The following is a 20410-nucleotide window of genomic DNA, read 5'->3' as shown; positions in this document are numbered from 1 at the left end:
CGGCAATCTCGGTGGTCTTCTCCAGGAATCGCGTCCCGAAGGCAACCGGATGTGACGCATCGGAAATCACCACGCCAGCATCTCCGCATGCGCGTCACAATCACGAAAAGGGTTCCGAGCAGCGCGTGCACTTGAAGGCGACCTGACGATCGATTTCTCGATCTCGATTCCTTCAGGGTGAGGCGAGGTGAGGGCAGCAGCGTCCTGCCAACAGGGACGGATTATTACGGATCGAGTAATAGTTCCCGCCAATAGTGGCGAATATGATTTTGGGATGGTTTTTAACACTAGTTTATATTCGTTAGTTTTGCTCGCGACTAATGAGAGAAGCCAACAGAATGTTCTTTCTGCAAACCCGTCAAGATAATCGACGCACAGGACTCACGGAGGTGAAGCCACCGACGCCCTATACCTGTTCCTTCCCACGTGGCCCATTTGCACACTCCGATAAGCTTCGGAGAGCTTCCTTCGGCAGTCACGGCTACACACAGCCAGATTGTACGTCGGTACCACTTAATTTCCGTCTCCTTTATGTTGGTCATTAGGCGTACATCGGCCGGGAGTTGATATAGTTCTGCGAAAACGATCCCTGCCCGCTGATGACGACGCTGCATGCGACTGGGGCGATGTAAAAAGGGAGGAGGGGGCAGAATGTCGCAGACCGTGTTGACAACGAGTGGTTTCTTTCGCTTCCGAGGAGTAGGAGAAATAAAGATGGACAGTGGGTAATGAATGTTAGGTTAGTTAAGTGAAGGTGGTGGCGAAGAAAAATATTGAAGGCGCATGAATCAAAGCCAAAGAAGGACCTATCAAAACGTCCTACCACCCTGAAGCCAATGATTTTCTTTTGTTTTACAATCATAATATTGTAGCACATGGAATTGGAATTGTACATCCATAAACAAATTTGGAAAAAGTTTTGATAATTAAACACAACATAGAGCTCAAACTATAAGAGTAGAGCAACACATCATGGCCACGAATCCTTGAACCAGTGAATAGCGGAATGGATCAACTTATTGATAAAACAATTAAAAATAGTCAGCAAAAAAAAATTCAATTCTTCCAACGTAAACAATAAAAAACTTATCATAACAACGACAAAAATGCAAAACAATGAAAAATGTCTTCGAAGCAGCACAAAATAGCACCTCAAAAGAACACAATATCACAAATATAACTTCAAACCAATGTTTATAAAACACATTTTTAGTTTCAAAAAGCAAAAGCACTTGCTTAGTTTGTTTGGTAACACATTTAAAATACTTATTGAAACAAGAAAAACAACTAGAAACAACATAATCTCTAACATGCAAGTTAATCTCCTTTCTGCACTTACAGTAACAAACCACATTAAAAAACTCAAAAGTACAATAGTAAACAATAGGTCAGACAAGAAATCAACCAGCTTCATACTTTGACTACAGTTTTTAGCAAAACAATAAACTATTACAAATGTTACATCAAATATTTGTACGTCGTTAAAAGTCTACGAATTTATCCTTTACTTTTCAATATTTTTGAACTCTGCGTACATAATTTTGCACTTTCATCTGTAGTAGAAACTCAAAAAAGGTTATTTACCATCTCAACACAACATGCGCTTGAGTTAAATCCCGTTTTATACACAGCTAAGTCCTTTGTGTTGTCTCTTGATTGTATATATTACTTTGTAAACCAAAGTTGTCTAGTGTTCCCCTACACCTTTTACAGTTTAGTTAGTCATTATTGTAGGGGTTACCAAAATGGTTTTTAGTGTTACAATATAACAAAATAAATGAGTTCATTTATGTTCTCTATTGGTTCCTCCAAAAGAATTTGTTCAAACAATCTAGTAAAAGCGGTAAGCAATTGAAGACATTCACAGTAAACAGAGTATCCTTATTTTCAATACGTAGCTACCTTATTGTGGTTATTTTATCATACAACACGGGCTGAGATACAGTCGACTGAAGCCTTTAAGCGTCGCAGTTTTGATTGATGGCGTTGCATTAGTGCAAAGTTGTACTAAGCATCTTCCATTCATGTTTTTCCTAGCGAGAATTCCTCATCAGGCTCTACTTGCTCTCTCCTTTTGCGTCCTATTGCTCTTGAAAACCATGTTCTAGCTGTTCCCACGCTGGACGTTGCTGGAGGCGAAGAAATATAAGCCCATTTTCGATCTATGATGAAAAATCTCTACCAATCACGTATACGAACGCCTGACCACATTGATTGTGGAATGAAATTTATACGCCTGCCCGAAACAAAATGGCGCCCATTCTGCCAAACACGGGTAGGGAGGGAGGGAGAGGGGGTGGAATGGGAAAGCCCACCCCCGTGCACGGTTGCAGGTTGCATTTTTCTCCCGTCGCGCAGCCCACCGGAAAAACAAAAAACCAACCCCCTCCGTTTGCGAACCAGCGCGCGATTTTTCCGCCCATTTTCATGCGTGCCAGCCTACGGGCGCTTTTCCAACCCTCCCTCTCCCCTTTACACGTGCGTAGCGAATGCGTTTTCCCTCCGGTGTGGGCCGCTTATCGCAAACCCCATCGGAGGGTTGGGCGAGGGAGCGAGAAAGAGGCAAACGTAGTGGGTAGGAAAAAGAAAAAGAGCGAAAAAGGGGTTCGAGGGTGGGAGAAAAAAGAAGGAACCAGAAAGGTGGGGGGTGGAGAGAAAAAGTGCAACCCAAAAAGGACATGTGGACGTTGTAATCAAACGGTGCGAAAAGTTTTTCCCTAGTTTTCCCGTATCGAATAAACTTCAACACGACCAATCGCGGCTCGAGTGTTGTTGCAGTAAAATTGACAAAATAAATAAGCAGGCATGCAGGGCGGGAAAAACGGACAGCGCGGCAGGGAAAACCGACACCATCAACGCGGTGCAACCTGAGCTACATTGGAACGGTTTTTGTGCGGCGTGTGTGTGGGTGTGCTGTCCCTTAAATTGCTGAGAACCTTCACCGTGGAGATGTGTTTCTTCCAAAATTTACTGCGCCACGCAAAACAACAACGGACCGAGGGAATAAAAAAAGGATAACATCGAGGACGAGAACAGAAACACCACCACCACCACCACTGCACTTTCCGAACAGGGGCGAAAAGGAAAATCAACATGGTTGCAACATTTTGCAACGGAGGGAAGGAAAATATAGCAAAACACCGTGCAGGCCAGTTTCCACCGGGTGTTTTTTCTTTGTTTTTTAGTTTGTTTTGTTTGCCGAAATGTGTTTTAGTGGCGCGGAAAAACCCCGCGTGCACGGAAAAGAGAACCACCGCGGGGTGTACAGCAGGAAGGCAGGCAACGGAGGCAATAGAAAGTGAAGGAGAAAAATAGTTGGGCTGTCACGCAAGAGAGTCCAGCACGCCAGCCGAGGGGAAAACCTCCGTCGTACTTTCGCGCGGGCGGGAATGCGTGAGTGCATTTTCGCCCGAGCAAACAGGCAAACCAAGGCAAAACAAAACAACAACAAAAAACACCCTCCCGCGTGGCGAAACCGAGGCACTCAACGGATGCGAGAGAGAGTGCACCGTATGGATGCAACATTCCGGTGCATTCGGGCGCGTGCAACTGCAATGGGGTTTGTGCGATAGGGCCGGGTCGGACCGGGAAAGGGTAGGAATGGGGGGGAGGGGGGGGGCGGTGTGGAGCACGAAAAAGGGGGCCGCATCAGAAGGCTTCGGGCTACGCCACACCTCCGGGCGGCGCTGATTGGTCGAACGGATCCCTCCCGGTGAAACGGAGGGGACGCCATCCGTTTACGAACGATGCAACGCGGTGCAAGTGGAAGGGATGTGGGGGGGGGGGGGGGAGAGGTTGGAATAGATCGGCCCTTTTCCACGCGGGGGCGAGAGGAGCGGAGAGAGAGAGAGAGAGAGAGAGCCAGAGTAAGAGAGAACGCGTCCAGAACCTAAGCTGGAGTACAAATCGAGCGGCTAGAATGAGAGGGGAAAGAGGGGGGAGTGACAGGAGAATGACGGTGGTGGTGATTGCACTACGAGAGGGGGTGGGGTGGTTGGGCGAGGGGGCAGGGTTTCGCAAACTGCATCGATCGCTCGTGTCGTGTGCTGTTTTTTCGGGAGATTTCATCGACAATTTTCCATTCTATTTTCTTTTTGTTTTCCCACCCCCTCCCTTTCCCTTGCATTTCTATTTTTAACCATTTTTCCACCCCCCCCACGCGGGGTGGGAGGTCTCCCTTTTGCTTTCGTTATTTGTTGCGGGGAAAAGGAAAACAAAGGCTTAGTACAAACAGGACAACGCGAGAACGTGAAAGAAGAAGCAAACAATCGCGTAAAAAGGAAGAGAAAAGGAAGAAAGAAGAAAAAAAACAGGGTGGCATTTAGAAAATTGATGGTTTTCCCGGCCACACTATCAAAAACACACACACACAGACACAAATCGAACGTGCAGGTTCGAAACCGAAATCAAACCCGAAAAACAACACGAAAGTGTGAAGGAGACCACGGAAAGGGGAAGGCGAACGAAAAGGTAGAAAAACGGCCACAAAAGACTAGGAAAAACTAACGCGAGTAAGAAAGTGGACGGTGGAAGTGAGAAAGAAAGCGAGAGAGAGAGAGAGATAGGAACAAAAAAGGATGCGGAGGGAAATATATTAGCAGGATGATAAGGAGAGTAAGTAAGGGCAAGGAGTGTGTTGAGTGTTGTTGATGCGAGCCCCAAAAAAGACTCTCCACCGTTCGACCGTTTAATGGATTGATGGAGAGCTATCGCACTGCATCCACCCCCCCCCCCCCCCCCTCCCCTCCCCCACCCTCTCTCCTCACACACCCGCGCGGAGTTTGCGGTGGAAGATGTCACATCCATCTGAAGGAGGAGAAAAAAGATGCTCTCGGGAGGACAAAAGATAGCAAACAAGCATAAAAGTTCTGCAAACCCTCGACCCATCGGCTGTTCGGAGCTGCGGGTTACCCTTTGGAGGAGGAAAGCCGCATGTACAACGTTGACCGGATCAACGACTGTTCGACTACTCCTGTGTCACTTCCGCGTCCGTGCGCTAAACGTGATCGCAGTGGGTTAGCTCCTCCGTTTCCCCGTTGAACACTTGTCACCCAAAAGCGGATGACAGCAGCAATCACCATCAGCTCTAATACGCTAATATAGTAGTTCACTTATATAGTATAAGCCTATAGGAACTACAAAAATGTATCCTCAGGAAAGTAAAGTCTTTGCTTGGTGTACGAAAACTGATGATTTGTTCAACTTTATAACCAAATTTTATAAAAAAGTTATTGTACTAAAACAGTGAGGCAACCATCGTGTATAAGCAGTTTTAGTACAATATTTTTTTATACTAATTGATCATCACGATGGTTAACACGTTGACTGCAAAGTGTTTTGGCACACTTTTTAGTACAATCTTATTTAACACGTTGACTGCCAAGCATTTTAGCACACTTTTTTAGTACAATCTTGTTTAATAAAATTTGTCTATAAAATACCTCAGACCGACGATTTTAGCTTCCCAAACAATTGATATTAACACGTTGACTGCCAAGTGTTTTTAGCTCACTTGTTTAGTACAATTTTTCTTAATAATTTTTTAAATAACATTTATTAAAACCACGATGTTTGAAGGCTAAGCAAAAACTAAGCTTCCCAAAGAATTGATATTAAATAAAAAAAATAAATTTTATGTTACATTTTCAGTTACTTATGAGACAAAAACTTTTTAGAACTAATGACAGCTGAGTATCAAAAATGATAGCCATGGCAGTCAACGTCATGGCCAAAGCTTACCAAAGAATTAGTTTTTAAGATTAGTATAGCTTTAAGTTGCATTTTTTTATGTATGAAGCAAACACTTTTTAGAACTAACGGTGCGAAGTTTTTCATTTTTCCACTCACTGCCTTTATGTTTTACATGTGTTTTGTTTTTACTATTTTCCTTTTCGTTCCTACTATGTAACGCTTCCGTTTGCGTTAGTTCTACCTAACTTTCTGAAGTTTTGCCTTTTATTTTGTCCTACTTTTTAGTGGCCGTTTTACGTTCGGGCAGTTGCAATACATGCACGCCCGTGCAGTTCTCCTCCAATCCCGGTGGCCAGTTTTTCCGATCGATTGGAAGGGAAGGAAGGGGTGGGGGGGGGGGGGGTGAGGTGCTCGCGGTTTGATTCCCATCGGGAACATGCGTGCGTTGTCGCTGTACGAAGGATTAAAAGGGTGATCTCTCAGTTGCTCTTTTTGTTTAAAACCCAAAGGCTTCCGTATTCGGTGCTCCCTCGAACGTGCCGTCTCTTCCTAGTTTTCCTCCGTCTCATTCACTTCCTGCGCCTTACTTTTCCGCTCTCCGCTTCCTTCGTCCACTTTCCCCTTCTCCATTCCACACTTCCAAAAGGGCCTCCAGGCCCCGTCGTCGAACTTTTGGGCCGTCACCGTTTAGATCGTGCAAGAGAGCATCGAAACACACACACACACACAAACACATACACACTTGCGTATCCTGCAGGACCAATGGACAGGGTAAGTGTCCGGTGATCGTGTTTCTTTGTTTGTGTGGGTGTTTTTCGGAGGCCCCCACCAAAAGTTGGTGCGTCACATCGATTGGGCTATCCTATTTATTCCTGCCCGCTGCGTCATCGACCGTTCGCTACATGCACACACACACATACAGGAGGAAGGGAGGGGGGTCCTTGACGCCAGCGCACGGGCAACTGCAACGCTGCTGCATGATGTTGATGCTTGTACAGGGATGCAGGTGCCCGCCTTTGTGTGTTTTTCGGTCGGCCGTTTTCCGGTCAACACGTACTCGTTCGCTCGCTCACTCCTTTCCCGCCTTGCCTCCTCATTCTCCCCCATCTTCGCTTGCTTTTACTCGCCCTCTCTCTCTCTCTCACACACACACACACAGTCGGCGTTGCTGTCCTGCAGAAACTGCACAGAAGTTTCGGACAGGCGCAAAAGCGCATACGCATCAGCGTACCCTGACCCATAAGGTAACGCAAAAGAATGTCGACGGGGGGAGGGGGGAAGGGGGGCACACACAACACACATCAAGCGAGCGCACCCACGCGCGTTTTTCCGGGAACAGGATGCATCATGCAAGCGGACGACGGGAGGAGGAGGAGGAGGAGAAGGAGGAGACGCAGGAGGGGAGCGAGCGGTCAAAGCAAATGCGCCCAAAACACGCAGGGCACGAGGGCTTGCAGGGCGAGGACAAAACGTCCTATGTGCATCTGGTGCGTGTGTGTGTGTGTGTGTGTGTGTGTGTGTGTGTGTGGGGCCACGGTGTTGGCCTTTTTACTGCTCCCTAATTACAGTCTCTTCCAGGCCAATTTCCGCTGCGGGAATGCGTTTTGGTTGTTTAGCTTCCCTCTTTTTTTACTTCCGGCATTTTTTTTTTAAATATATTTATCAATTCCAAAAAACGCACTAGAACGAGACAAAAAAGTGTAGAGGCTAAAGACAGCCGTGTGTGTGTGCTGGATGGAAAGTGGGCATCTATCCAATTTTAGATCGCCTCCCCACCCCGCGCGCTGCCGGTTTGCACAGTGGTTCAATTCGGAAGGGCTGTCCACACGTGTAAGTTTTACGCACAGTGTTCGCTTGTATTTTCGAATCGGTGGGTTTTAGTTCACGATTGAAAATTTATTATTTTTTCAGAAGAAATCTAATCAATAACCCTTAAAAAGAGCTTTATATGTCTAAAGCAGGGGTCGGCACACGTCTCCAGCACACGGGCCAGATAATGGGAAAGAACCTAAAACAGGGATGTCAAACATGCGGCAAGCTACGGTCGTTAGTTATCCGTGATCTTAGTTCTGACGCAACTCCAAAGAGGAGTTGGACATCTACATTGAAGATCTGGAAAGTTGGTTAACAGACCTTTCTACAAATGTTATACGCTCGCCTTGACATGGCTTGCACGAAATCCGTTTAATTTAAAAAACGTACTGCGCTGGGAAACTTTTGCAGAGTAAACATTTTATTTAGATGTTGTATTTTAATGTTTTGTGTGTTTCTATTTATAATATGCTTTCCCAAGATTGTCTAATAGCAAACGGAAATTCTTCCTAAGAAAATATTTATGAAATGTCACAAAAAGACAATCAAAGCCAAAACCAAAGTATCTGAAATGGTTTTGTTGATTTTTCCCTTTACTTTACTTTTTAGTAAAGTATCTATAACATCTGTACATTAAAATAAGCCTGATTCCGAATATATTTTATCAAATTATCGTTCTTTTACATGATTTTAAAAATTAATTTCACGAAATGTCCAACGAAACGGCCGGTCTCGGAACCACTGTGCAGTGCGGACCAAAAACGGTCGCAACAAATCGGGCCGGATGGAACAGGATGGAGAAGGGATTGTAGGGAAAATCTGTTCGATAGAAGCTCCTTCGGATGTACAGGATTACCCGAAAGGACGGACGGGGGGGGGGGGGGGGGGATGTGGTTACGAAGTTGGCAATGCGTTTTTTTTTACAACGACTTTACCCGACGTAGGGTTTTCTTTTTCGGAAGACCAGCTTTTTGGGGATGGCGGAGCTAATGCATCCGGAGCTAATGGCGGCAGGGAAAGCGGGGAAGATTTTCATCACTGCTCGATTGCAGAATGCTGGTTCGGGGGAAGGGAATGGAGAAAAAGAACACGCAGCTGAAAGCTGAACCGGGAAACTGTGTGTCACCGGAGGAGAGATCGGTCCAGTACACATATGTTTCACCCTATCCGTGAGCTGTTTGGACGACAAAACCAGTGCAGCTCAACCGATCCGGCCACCTTTGTCCGATTCGGGTCCACTTCAGCCATTTTCTTTCTTCCCGATGGAGGGTCGGTGCGAAAAAACACAACGGCTTTGCCTTTGTCTCACTCTGTCCTCCCTCCCGAGAGTGTAAGCATAAAATAAACAATGCACTACACCGACTGCAGCGCTACACTGCAAAATGGCACCGGGAAAATCCTGGGCTGTACGTGGGCATTATGTCTTGTGGATAGGACGGAAGCACGGACATCGACGCACCGCGGATGTCCAGAAGGGTGACTTAAGGCTGCACTCAGAGAGGGTGACTCTAGGCTGCACTCGAAAGAGGGTAGGCTTTTCATTCACCCCCCATCGGTCTAGAATAGGGCTGCACTCGTGATTGGTTTGCGCCTTATCCACGTGCACTTCGCTTGCAGATTTCCCGCATGGCGGCGTTCACCAGCCGCCATCTTGATGGCTCCTTTTCGTTGATTCCCTAGCCACAACTCATCTAAGGGATGTTTTACAATCCCCAATTAATAAAAGTATTTACACACAAACCACTTTTGATATTGCAAAAAAGTGCTTAAGAGATTAGACGCTTCATCGGTTTGTAAAGACGAAAGTCAAACTGACATAAGAGATTCAGGTTTGCCACAATTTATTACTTAGGCAACTCCCTGCACACGCCCTATATTAAATGTTGTGAATGAACATAAAAGACGTTTAACTTAAATGATAGTCTGGTTCTTAGGTTCTACAATAAATTGTAGAAAAGAACAAAGTATCAGCTACAGATCTTTAAGTAGAGGAATATAAAACCCCTCCACTATCAGTATCAGAATCTTCGAAGGAACTTACAATCACTCTAGTTTATGAGAAATAGAAAACAAAAAATTAAGAAAGATGTATAGCTTGATGTAGTTAACAAAGACAAGTCAAAAGCATAACGACACCGACTCAAAACAGGGAGAATACTACAGGAAAATTAACAAAATCGCTTGGAGAAATGTCTTACTGTATTAGGCGAACGTCCTGCTTTTGCATTGGATGAATTTGGTTCACTTCACTAATATGGCGCCTACAACCACTCTGCGATTCTTGGTTTGGTGATACTAAATAATGAACAAGCTAACAGCTAAGGCTAACACATGATCGTCCATTGTAGGACACACGAAGACTTTAAGGTGCTTGATCCGGAGAGTCTTCCTCAACATGAGTTGATGTCGGCAGGTGTGAAGTATTCTCATTTGGAGAACTTACTGCTGGCACGATGTGCTCATCGGACCCATCGTCCAGGGCCGAGGTGCTGGTGTGATCGGCACTATCGTCCCCGTTGCGGTCAGGAACTACATATATTCCTGGTTTAAGAGGTGAGTCGAGGTATATTGCCGAATTGTAGACGCCTTTTCTAGCTGGATAGAAGAATACTTGCTCCGAATCACTTTCTTCTTCGCGTGGTTCGTCCAACGTCGTTTGGTGAGTGTTGTTGGGTACCTCGAGTTGTGTTTCGTTCATCGTTGCATTTTCATCTTCTTTTCCTTGCACATAGACCTGCTCGCTCGAATGGTTGGTGTTCTGCAGGATTTCTTCCAATGGGAAAGGCATTCCAACAGGACCATACTCATCAGCTATCGTTGCCCAAAGCTCAGCGAACGCCTCCCGACCGTAGCAGGTCTCCACTGAGTGCGCTGCTATGTGACACGCATCTGCATGCGTTTGTCGCACGTTCGCTTCGCACTGCTTAGCCAGTCGTACTTCCGCGTCAGACATCGGGCTTGCAGGGCTTTGTAGGAGCCGTAACCGATGAACCAGCACCCCATCACCGTCGCTGTATAGGCCGAGTCGGGTGACAATACACCGCAGCACGCTGGTGCCTTTGTCGTCGAGCAGAAACGAACCGGCAGCCATGTAGTTGGCGATCTGCTCCGGCGGCACCTGCAGCACCAGAACACAATGGCGTACGATTTGGACCGCTTCCTCTCTGCTAGGTACCACGTACTCCGGATATGCGACTACCTCACCGAGTACGTCGCTGTAGCAGCGAAATGAGTTGTACGCCCCCGCACAAGGTTCAGCGGTCGTATTGTCCAGCTTCGCAACGCAGGCCCGAGCCTGTGTGAGCATCTCTGTATTCGGCTGCTGGCGGAAGAATGGTAGCAGAGGACGCTCTAGCAGACCAGTCTGGTCGTCCCACCAGCGAAGGTTCAGGCCGATGCAGCGTAACAAACAGTTGCCGCTGCCATTCGACAAAACGTTCGTGTCGCACTCCAGCATCGGCTGGCTCCAAATGTTCAGATACTGCAGACACTCCAGGTACGCCTGGGTGAAGCTCTTCGTGTCGTAGCCATGTCCGGTACGCGGGTCCCCAAGCGACCAGGAAGCAAATTGCAGCAACAGCAGCAGAATTATACGCATGATATTGAGACAACACACCTCGACCGGCACTCGGTTGTGTCTTCAACACCGATTTGGAGACTGTTTTGATGCATCCAACGCAACGGTGTGTGCCCTTTATACCCCGCTACAACAATTCGCTTCCTATCTGTGTAAACATTTAAAAAAGTTAGCAAACAATCACAGTACAACAAACAGATAGGACACGTGCCAGGTCATGTAAATGACCCAAGAAAGAGATACTGCGGTCTGACAATATATAGTGTAGAGTTTCCGCCACTCTGTTTATGGTAAACAAACTGCGGAAGCCATTACAAGCGATGGTATATCAGAACGATAGCGTAGAGCGTAGGTCACTGACTTTTCCCACAATGGAACTTGTGTATCACATCCTATGGTAAAAGAGCATAGACATTCTTACACTCCACAGCACGTCTGACGTTTGATTGATTCCCCATTCCTCCCTTACTAACCCTTATAAGATGTTGGAATTCTACTTCAATATTTTTATATACAATTAAAAGTGCGTCCATGATTATGTCTTTTCATACTGTAAAACTAAATACATGGATTTAAAGATAAAAAATAAAACAAACACATCAACCGTGCTACCCTTATTGCTCTCAGAGCGGTCGAGACGACTTCTTTGAGCGCTCGTGAACTCACTCTACCACAAGCGCTTGCACAACCGAGGGATGCTTAATGTAGGTCAAGAAAACACAAGCCTGGAAAAGCCCTTCGAACAAGTATCGTGTGCGTATTAATGGATCGACCACAACCAGTATTTACTGTCGGAAAACAAGGGAAAAACAAGACAGACAAAACAAACAATTAATAAAATTACAGAGTGGCTGCATTACTTACGAAAAAAAGGGTAAAACATGAAACGTTGAAATTTACTTTGAAAATTTTCTCCTTTTCCAAGCGCGGTTTTAACCAGCTATTTTCCTTCCTGCTACCGACCTTTCGCATGGCAGGTAGATTGATTTTATTGAGCAAAATAGATTTTGTTGCAAGCACCCTTTTTCCACCCCTCACACAAGCTTTTCGTGCAATTTTCTCTTTCAGCTTTTACACCTACGAACTATGGCGGACAATGTTGGAGGGGGCTTGTGTTGTTAATTTTTCCACCAGACAACGTCCACTTCGGTAGCGGCTATACTTCGGGGCATATTTCACGGATAATTAGACGCGAGCGCGGGATGCATTATAATGATCCGCTGAACGCCATCACATCCTACACACACACACCGGTCCAGCTAACCGATTGGATTGTTTTAACACCCGAACAGCCGTCCCGCGGGGGATGGAGGTGAGGATCGTTTTGCCGGTTCACCGACAAGATGAAACGAAAAAATACAAAGTGTTTAGCGGAAGCAACAAAAAATATAAATTCACCATTCGCCTTTCCAACACACTTTGGCTATTTAAAAACCCCCCGCTTGGAGGACTCGCCGCGGTGGGCTTCTCTCATCGTCATCATCAAAAGAATCACAAATGCATGAAGTGGGAAAAATGTTCACGGGCTGTGCATTGACGTGAAAGTGGTGCTGCAGATAATTTGGGTCGGCGGACGATGCATTGGAAAAAGTGGAAGAACATGCCGGAGTTCCGGAGTTTACGGGCGCCGAAGGTCAACGAGACGACGACGCGAGTATGGTTGCGGTTGGACACTGTTTCAGTGGTCGTTTACGTGTGCATTTATTGCCGAGCTGGCGACGTAAAGCGGCACTTAGTACTCAGTGAACGAAATTTGACTAAACTATTTGCAATTTTACTGTTTGCTTTATTTGAAAATACCCTAGAAAAGACTCAATAATAGATAAAAGAAAGACTCAATAATAGATAAAGACTAGAAAACACTGCTTTGGAAACTTGCCTGATTCCTTTGTTGGGTCATTTAGATCCTTATTTTTAAAACTATTTTAAACAACTAACTAACTCTTCACTATTTTTGAAGATTTCAAATCAGTAAACTGGTACTTTTTAGTATATTTGTTGACTATCTTTTGACGTTTTCATTTTTGGATGTACCATATCATCATTCCGCTCGCTCGGTTTAAAGCAAAAAAGATCGATGTGAATCGAATTTTAATCCTGTTCAACTGTTATTTTTTCAAAATGTGCCATGTAAATTCAGAAAAAAATGGATTTTAAAATTTTCCATAGGTTGCTTTCGTCCTGTGCTTTGTTCCGTTATTCCGCACGCGAGCTTTTCGAAGCAATAATTGCGTTACTATGGGCGTTTATTTATTATACTTTTAATTGCAAAAGTATTATAATATTTTTGAAATTCTTATTCCTGTTCGTTTTTTTCTGGATGTGCATAATAAATTTTGAAAAAATTAAAAGCTGATCAAACTCAATTTCGACCAAGTGGAATGATGAGGAAATGCCACGAAAAACCAAAAACGTCTAAATGACCCCTAAAAGGCATTCTAGGGATAGTTAAGTTGGTTCTGAGAACTGGTCGAACAGAAACATCAGAATTTTTGGTTTTAGTTGCAACTTTTTATTTTAAGAAAAGCCTTGTGGACCTTCCTGGGGTCAACGCCCAAGCACTGGAGCCGATGGATATGCTGGTACCACCATCGCCATGGCAACAAGGCTGAAAAATGCGAGATAGAGCATCCGACCGATCCTGAGACCACTCTAAAAAAAAATAGTAAGATTCTCACTCTCAAACTCACCTTCTCACCATAGCCCAGACGCCAAAACCAGCTTTCACCACGAAATAGTAACACACCACCATCTAAGCCTCGCAGCATACTCACCACGAGTACTCAAGCTAGCGAACCATCCACTAACACTTCAGCAAGTAAAGTGTTGCTCACAGCAACACGTTGCAAACTACCACCATAAGCCGCATCCACATCCTGGATAACAAATCATGCAACCGTACGGTACCAAACGCCTCACGATCGACCTTGGCTTACGGCGAAATTTTACATGGGATTACGTGATAGCTGACGTGAGCACACCCATAATAGGCACCGATTTTTTGCACAACTTCGACCTACTGGTCGACGTTAAAAGAGAAAAACTAATCGAAAACACAACTCGCCAGGAAATTCACGCCATTAACACAACAAGTGACCAAAGCATAAAAACATTCTATGCCGATCCGCCGATTCACTGCAATAGTAAACGCGTACCAAGACATCACTACACTTAACGCCACACACGTCGAAGCGCAAACACTACGGATATCCGCCACGTACCCTGGCGACGAAAATGAAGTGGCCGACATGCTGAGCCGAATCGAATCTATTCACAACGGATACGATCGATTATGAACAAATGGCGCAAGCACAACCAACAGACACCGAAACACAGGCCACAAGTACACTACACATCTCATCCTGGCGTACGAGCAACAATACACTCCGTATCACAGCGTTTCGTAATGCCGTCGAATCCTGCATCGCATGCCAAAAAGCAACAATCAGCCGGCATAACAAAACACCCGATTGACCGGATGCCAACACCAAACCAGCGTTTCGCGCACATACACATCGATCTTGTCGGTCCCTTGCCACCAGCGGAAGGCAACCTTTATTGCCAAAGCGTTGGTCGCGAACTGGATCGCGAGATTTGGCATGCCCGAAAAGATCACCATCGATCAAGGCAGGCAGTTCGAGTCGGAGTCTTTTCAAAACGTTATCGGCACTCCTCGGGATAAACCACTTGCGCCAACCAAAAAGCATGGACAGAAGCTCTTCCCATCGTCCTGCTTGGCATTAGATCATATGGAACGATACTACGACTGCCCGGACAGTTTTTTGATAGCAACACTCCAGATTCAACAGCTTTACCGGAATACGTAGCCAAACTAAAATCTATTGAATAATTTAAAACCTTCGAACACAACTAATCACAACACAAATAGACAGCCATACGTCCAACCCAGCCTGGCATCCTGCTCACATGTGTTTGTTCGAGTCGACAGCGTCAGCGTCCCTCCCTCACTGCGCCTTTGTCTGTCCTCGCACCACCAGTGGCCCTACTACTCCACCCGCACCTGCCCCAGCGGACACAGTGATGGACCAACAATCCATCCAATGACAAACGAATCGTGAATGGAAAGAAGTAAACAACACACACTCGACTCGCGTAGAAAATAGTAGCCAATGGAACTAATGTATTTTGTAGAACTTTAGATTCATCGATTTACGAATCTTTGCACAACAACTCTACTCCAATATGTTCAATCAGTATGACAACTATAGCGAGTTGCAGTGTAACTCGTTTATCGTGTTCAGTTGCCATTATCAATTGGAAAACCTTGCGGACCGTTTCCACCGGGACAGAAAGGCTTGAGGGTTTCGGTATGCGTGCTAACAAGACACAAAACAGAATCTTGCACGCACCTAATTACTCTCCCCCTCCTTTCCCTCCCCCGTTTCAGCTGACCGTAGATCGTCCACCGTTTCAACATAAATCACTTCTCGGGGAACTTCTCGGGGAAAGCGCACACTTTCATGCAGCGTGGACGCAATCTGCAACTACTACAAATGGGGCCTACACACGTGTCCACCCGGAGTGCCGACCAGCAACCGTTCCCCCCCCCCCCCGTGCCATACCATTAATTGAACCACCGACCGATCATTATTTGCGCTACAAGCTAACAAAAATAATAATTCAAATAGTAAGCTAAGAATAACATCCCAAACCGAAAAGGGAACAGCTCCATCGAACACACTACATTGACGCTCGAATGTGCCAGTCTTACACACTCATCGGTGTGCACGCACCATCTGCGCCGTGCGATTTGCAATTGACGACCTCCGGGAACACATCCGCGCTCAAACTAAGGTCCATTTAACGCACTAAGAAGTTCGTTCGAAGGCGCTCGTGTCTGCAGGAGAGTTTGATCTCGCCCCCCCCGGAACTTCTAAAAACCACCCCCAAAGTAATCGATGCTGCCAGCGAAGGGAGGAAAACGGCACCGGCAGATTGTGAAATTAATCTTCCATGTGCTGAGCGCGTGTGCGTCTTTTAATTATATTGTCGAGGTAATGGAAGCATTTATAGTACATACATTTCGGTTCGTGCTACGGTGGGCACGGATCTGGGAAAGAATCTCCAGTCCAATTAACTCAAGCAACTGACCGGAGCAGACGAGGCGAAGATATGCGTACCGAGTTTTCTCATACCAGGCAAAACTGGACGCACCCCCACCGGAGTAGCAACGTTTGCCTCGTTTGTAAAGAAAACACTGATTACCATTAATCAATCTATTAAGTACATTATGTGTACGCCGCACTTACGTTACTTTGCCGCTTTGTAGCAGACTTAGGGCAAGGGTATGCTTTGCAAGCCTTATTAATAGCGACATAATTGTTGGCAGCTTAATTTTGAAGTTCTATCTGGTAACCTGTGATACTTTTCTCGCTTATGCTGAGGCAGATAGATAACAGGAACTTTCATCCATGCCGTCCCTTGTTGAGCTTGGCTTAGTCACCTTGTTCAAGACAAGACAATCATAGCAGGAGCTGACCGTATTGGCTGCGGAGCCGCTCTTGCCCTGAGGACGAGACGAAGCTCTTGAAGCGTACGACCGAGCTGTACAACAAATACCAGCTGCCATACTATTTGTGAATTCGCATAATTGTAATATAACCATTTTTGTATATACAAATAAAACGCTTTATCTTCAAACAATAGTTCATGTAAAGTTCAGTTCAGGGTTCTATTTGTAAAATTAGGTACAAGTTTAAGGTACTCCGCATAGCTGTGCTGTAATTCTTTATTCGACAAAGTGTATGTATCAAAAACTGGAAAATATAATAAGCCAGCTATCTTACTACCTGTTCTGTTGTCCGGACGATTTAACATTCTTACATCGTTCTAGTCAAATCTAACGCTTATTCTTCAACATCTCATGTAAAGTTCCATTTAGAGATCTAGGTGTAACATTAGGAACACGTTAAGGAACTCTGCACAGCTGTGCTGTAATTCATCATACGATAAATTTTATGTATCAAAAACTTCAAAATATCCAAAGCCATTAGTCAATCAATCTATCTAACCACCTATTCTTTCTTTTGTCCGGACGATTAAACATTCTTACATCGTTCTAGTCAAATCTAACGCTTATTCTTCAACATCTCATGTAAAGTTCCATTTAGAGATCTAGGTGTAACATTAGGAACACGTTAAGGAACTCTGCACAGCTGTGCTGTAATTCATCATACGATAAACTTTATGTATCAAAAACTTCAAAATATCCAAAGCCATTAGTCAATCAATCTATCTAACCACCTATTCTTTCTTTTGTCCGGACGATTAAACATTCTTACATCGTTCTAGTCAAATCTAACGCTTAATCTTCAACATCTCATGTAAAGTTCCATTTAGAGATCTAGGTGTAACATTAGGAACACGTTAAGGAACTCTGCATAGCTGTGCTGTAGTTCATCACTCGATAAAGTTTATGTACCAAAAACTTCAAAATATCCAAAGCCATCAGTCAATCAATCTATCTAAACACCTATTCTTTCTTTCGTCCGGACGATTAAACATTCTTACATCGTTCTAGTCAAATCTAACGCTTAATCTTCAACATCTCATGTAAAGTTCCATTTAGAGATCTAGGTGTAACATTAGGAACACGTTTAGGAACTCTGCACAGCTAAGTTGTAATTCATTACTCGATAAAGTGTATGTATCAAAAACTGCTACATATAGCAAGCCAGATCAGTTCAGAGATGTATGTGTAAAGGTAGAAACAAGTTAAGGAACTACATACAGCAGTACTGTAATTCATTGTTCGATAAAGTTTATGTATAAAAAAAAAAACAAAATATCAAAAGCCAGTCAGTCAATCAATCTAGCTTACCACATATTCTTAAGTCCGGATCCCGATTTAAAATTCTTCCATCGTGCTCCTGCTGCAGCTTCTGTCAATTTACGGCTGCCGGATGTTTTTGCGCCATCAGACAACTTTCTGCTATTTTTCACTGCTACTATTACTGTTGATTTTCTATGAAAAGATGATGTTTCTCTTATCAATGTCGCCGGCAGCATAGCTAATAATATTCTTCCAACCTGTTGTCTGTTACGATTACTGTGAGATTGCTGTTTTTTTTCCTTTAGTTGTTCCGTTCCTGTTTTACTGTTGCCGGCAGCACGGACAGTATAGTCTGGTGCCAATCTTTACCGGCATTGACGTTTAGAAGCATCTCAAACACATGATTGAGTGCAATCACTGTTCTACTGTTAACTTTGAGATAGTCATCAAGCGGCAGACGAGCGTGCCGTATACCCATGCATTCCGCCAAAAATAGAAAAAATTTGGCCTGCTGGATATGGTTAATCAATCCTCCTATAACGTAGAAGTGTTCACGTTCGAGCGTACCGACCACATTGTCCGACGCGTTCGTTAGGTAGATCATTTTTTTCGGGTCGAACACATTAAAAAAATGATCTTTGGTGTACTTAACAGCCCATTCCAGATTACTTGGGTTTTGTAAAATATGATTTTTCACGGAGCCGAACTCGCAGAGGCCGATGCCGGTTAAACTAAGCGGAATGGATTTCTTTGCGCCTCTATTGATCTTATTCATGAGTGCCAACTGCTTGACGCATATGGCCGCCTCGTCGTCGCTCAACATTATATCTATGCTCAGATCCACGATCACTTGCGGCGATCCTTCTTCGTAAAACATCTCCCGCTGATTCAGCCACTTCTGCCGCGACTCCATCGGAAGATTCACAATTGGAGCATCGCTGTTCGCTTCTACTTTCAGCGCTGCAGAAGCGTACTGTACGCTAAAAGACATAAAAAAACTGATTAAAAAAATGTGCCTGGTGCATTGAGGAGTTTTATAACTTACGATGGCTGGATGTTCATTAACGTCTGCTTCAATGTTTTCCCGGCATGAATACCTAGTAGCATGTCAAAAACGTGATCGATTCTAAGCACTGTACTGTCGTTGACAATGACATGCTCCAAAAGGGACAGACGAGCGTGCCGAATGTTGAATAATTCCGCCAAATGATGAAAATATTCGCCATGCATGTTGTGGTCAATTAATCCTCCTAATACGTAGATGTGATTAGGTTCGAGCGTTTCGATCACATTGTCCGATTCGGTCGTAAGGAAGATCAACCGTTCCCGGTCGAACAGTTCCATGAAATGCTCGTTACTGGTCTGCACAGGCCACTTTTGATAACCATTCCGCATCAAATGCGTCTGAACAGCCCCGTCCGGCCGGATCCCGGTGAAATGGAGTGGAAATCTTTTTTTTGAAAATTTATTCACTCGATTGATGCGCGAACACAGTTTGACGAACTCGCCTGCGTCGTCTTTCATCATATCTTCGAGTGATGCATCCACCACAACTACCGGCGATCTTTCCGCGCTACTTTGCCTCATCGCGCACTTTCGTACGGGACGTATGGGACGGGACGCCATGCTGGAAGAGGTTATTGATAAGTTGAACCTAGTGGAAGGTAATTTGGCCAGGAAGACCTGGTAATTTCGAGACGAATTACGTACATTTAATGAAACAAGTATTTCTCGGTTGTCCAAAGAGCTCGTGTTCTGGTTGCTAGAACTTCAATTTCAAATTTCTTGGAAACGTCACGGAAACTTCTTGACACGATCGTTCACGATTTAGTTCTGGATGTCAGTTTGGTTGGACTGACATTTCATCCTTCAAGCCTTCGCCCAATGAGCCATAACCCTAGAATCAGCGCTACACTGAAAATCGAGCAGTTTTTTGCATTTTTCTTTCGGACCCTCTGATGTCCGCTGAACCGCGTGACTACATCAAGCGTACCATACTAAAAACCTGTACAGTCAAGCCAAATGCATCCCAGCACTTTTGGGTTGGCTGACGATGGTGCGCTCGAAAGAGCTCGAAGAGGTGCTCGACTTTTCATATTGGTTAACTTGTGGTCACAGCTTTATGCAAGGTCTTGCGTTTGCGTTTTTTTCTCATGGGAGAGATAGGGGCTGGAACCGATGACGCAAGACCTTGCGTTACAGGGTTTGACAGGCCAACATACAACTGCGGCAACGTTCCTTCTAAATCGCACCTTCTTTCAAAACAACAACAAAATTGAAGTTCTAACGTCAACTGGGTTATCGATCAGCATCACGCTGTAACTTGACACGGAGGGCGTAACCGATCAGTGTCAATAAGGAACTTGTCAATGAAATGAGCGTTCTAGACACGGCAGAAAATCATCACGCTTCTGACGTTCCATTTTGTTGTACTTTTTTCATTGGGGTTTACCGCAGTCAATATTTAAAAAATCGTGCGCTTTTTTGTACGTCTGGTTTCACATACCGAATTCGATTATCCGGTGTCAGCCCAGTTC

At 44.8% G+C, this 20410-nt stretch overlaps 1 protein-coding gene across 1 annotated transcript; it reads right to left on the bottom strand.

Moving 5' to 3' along the window:
- Positions 1 to 9865: 9865 nt before the first annotated feature.
- Positions 9866 to 11101, bottom strand: LOC131290560 (general odorant-binding protein 45-like). Its single transcript, XM_058319717.1, has one exon. The coding sequence runs from the start codon at positions 11099 to 11101 to the stop codon at positions 9866 to 9868; it is 1236 nt and encodes a 411-aa protein (XP_058175700.1).
- Positions 11102 to 20410: the final 9309 nt, after the last annotated feature.

This window comes from Anopheles ziemanni, chromosome X, assembly GCF_943734765.1.
Source record: "Anopheles ziemanni chromosome X, idAnoZiCoDA_A2_x.2, whole genome shotgun sequence".
In the NCBI taxonomy this organism is placed as follows: Eukaryota; Metazoa; Arthropoda; class Insecta; order Diptera; family Culicidae; genus Anopheles; species Anopheles ziemanni.
The sequence above is the reverse complement of the archived record's forward strand: the minus strand, read 5'-3'. Positions and strand labels throughout refer to the sequence as shown.

Coding starts and splice junctions, on each gene's coding strand:
- LOC131290560 (XM_058319717.1), bottom strand. CDS start 11,101: ATGCGTATAATTCTGCTGCTGTTGCTGCAATTTGCTTCCTGGTCGCTT.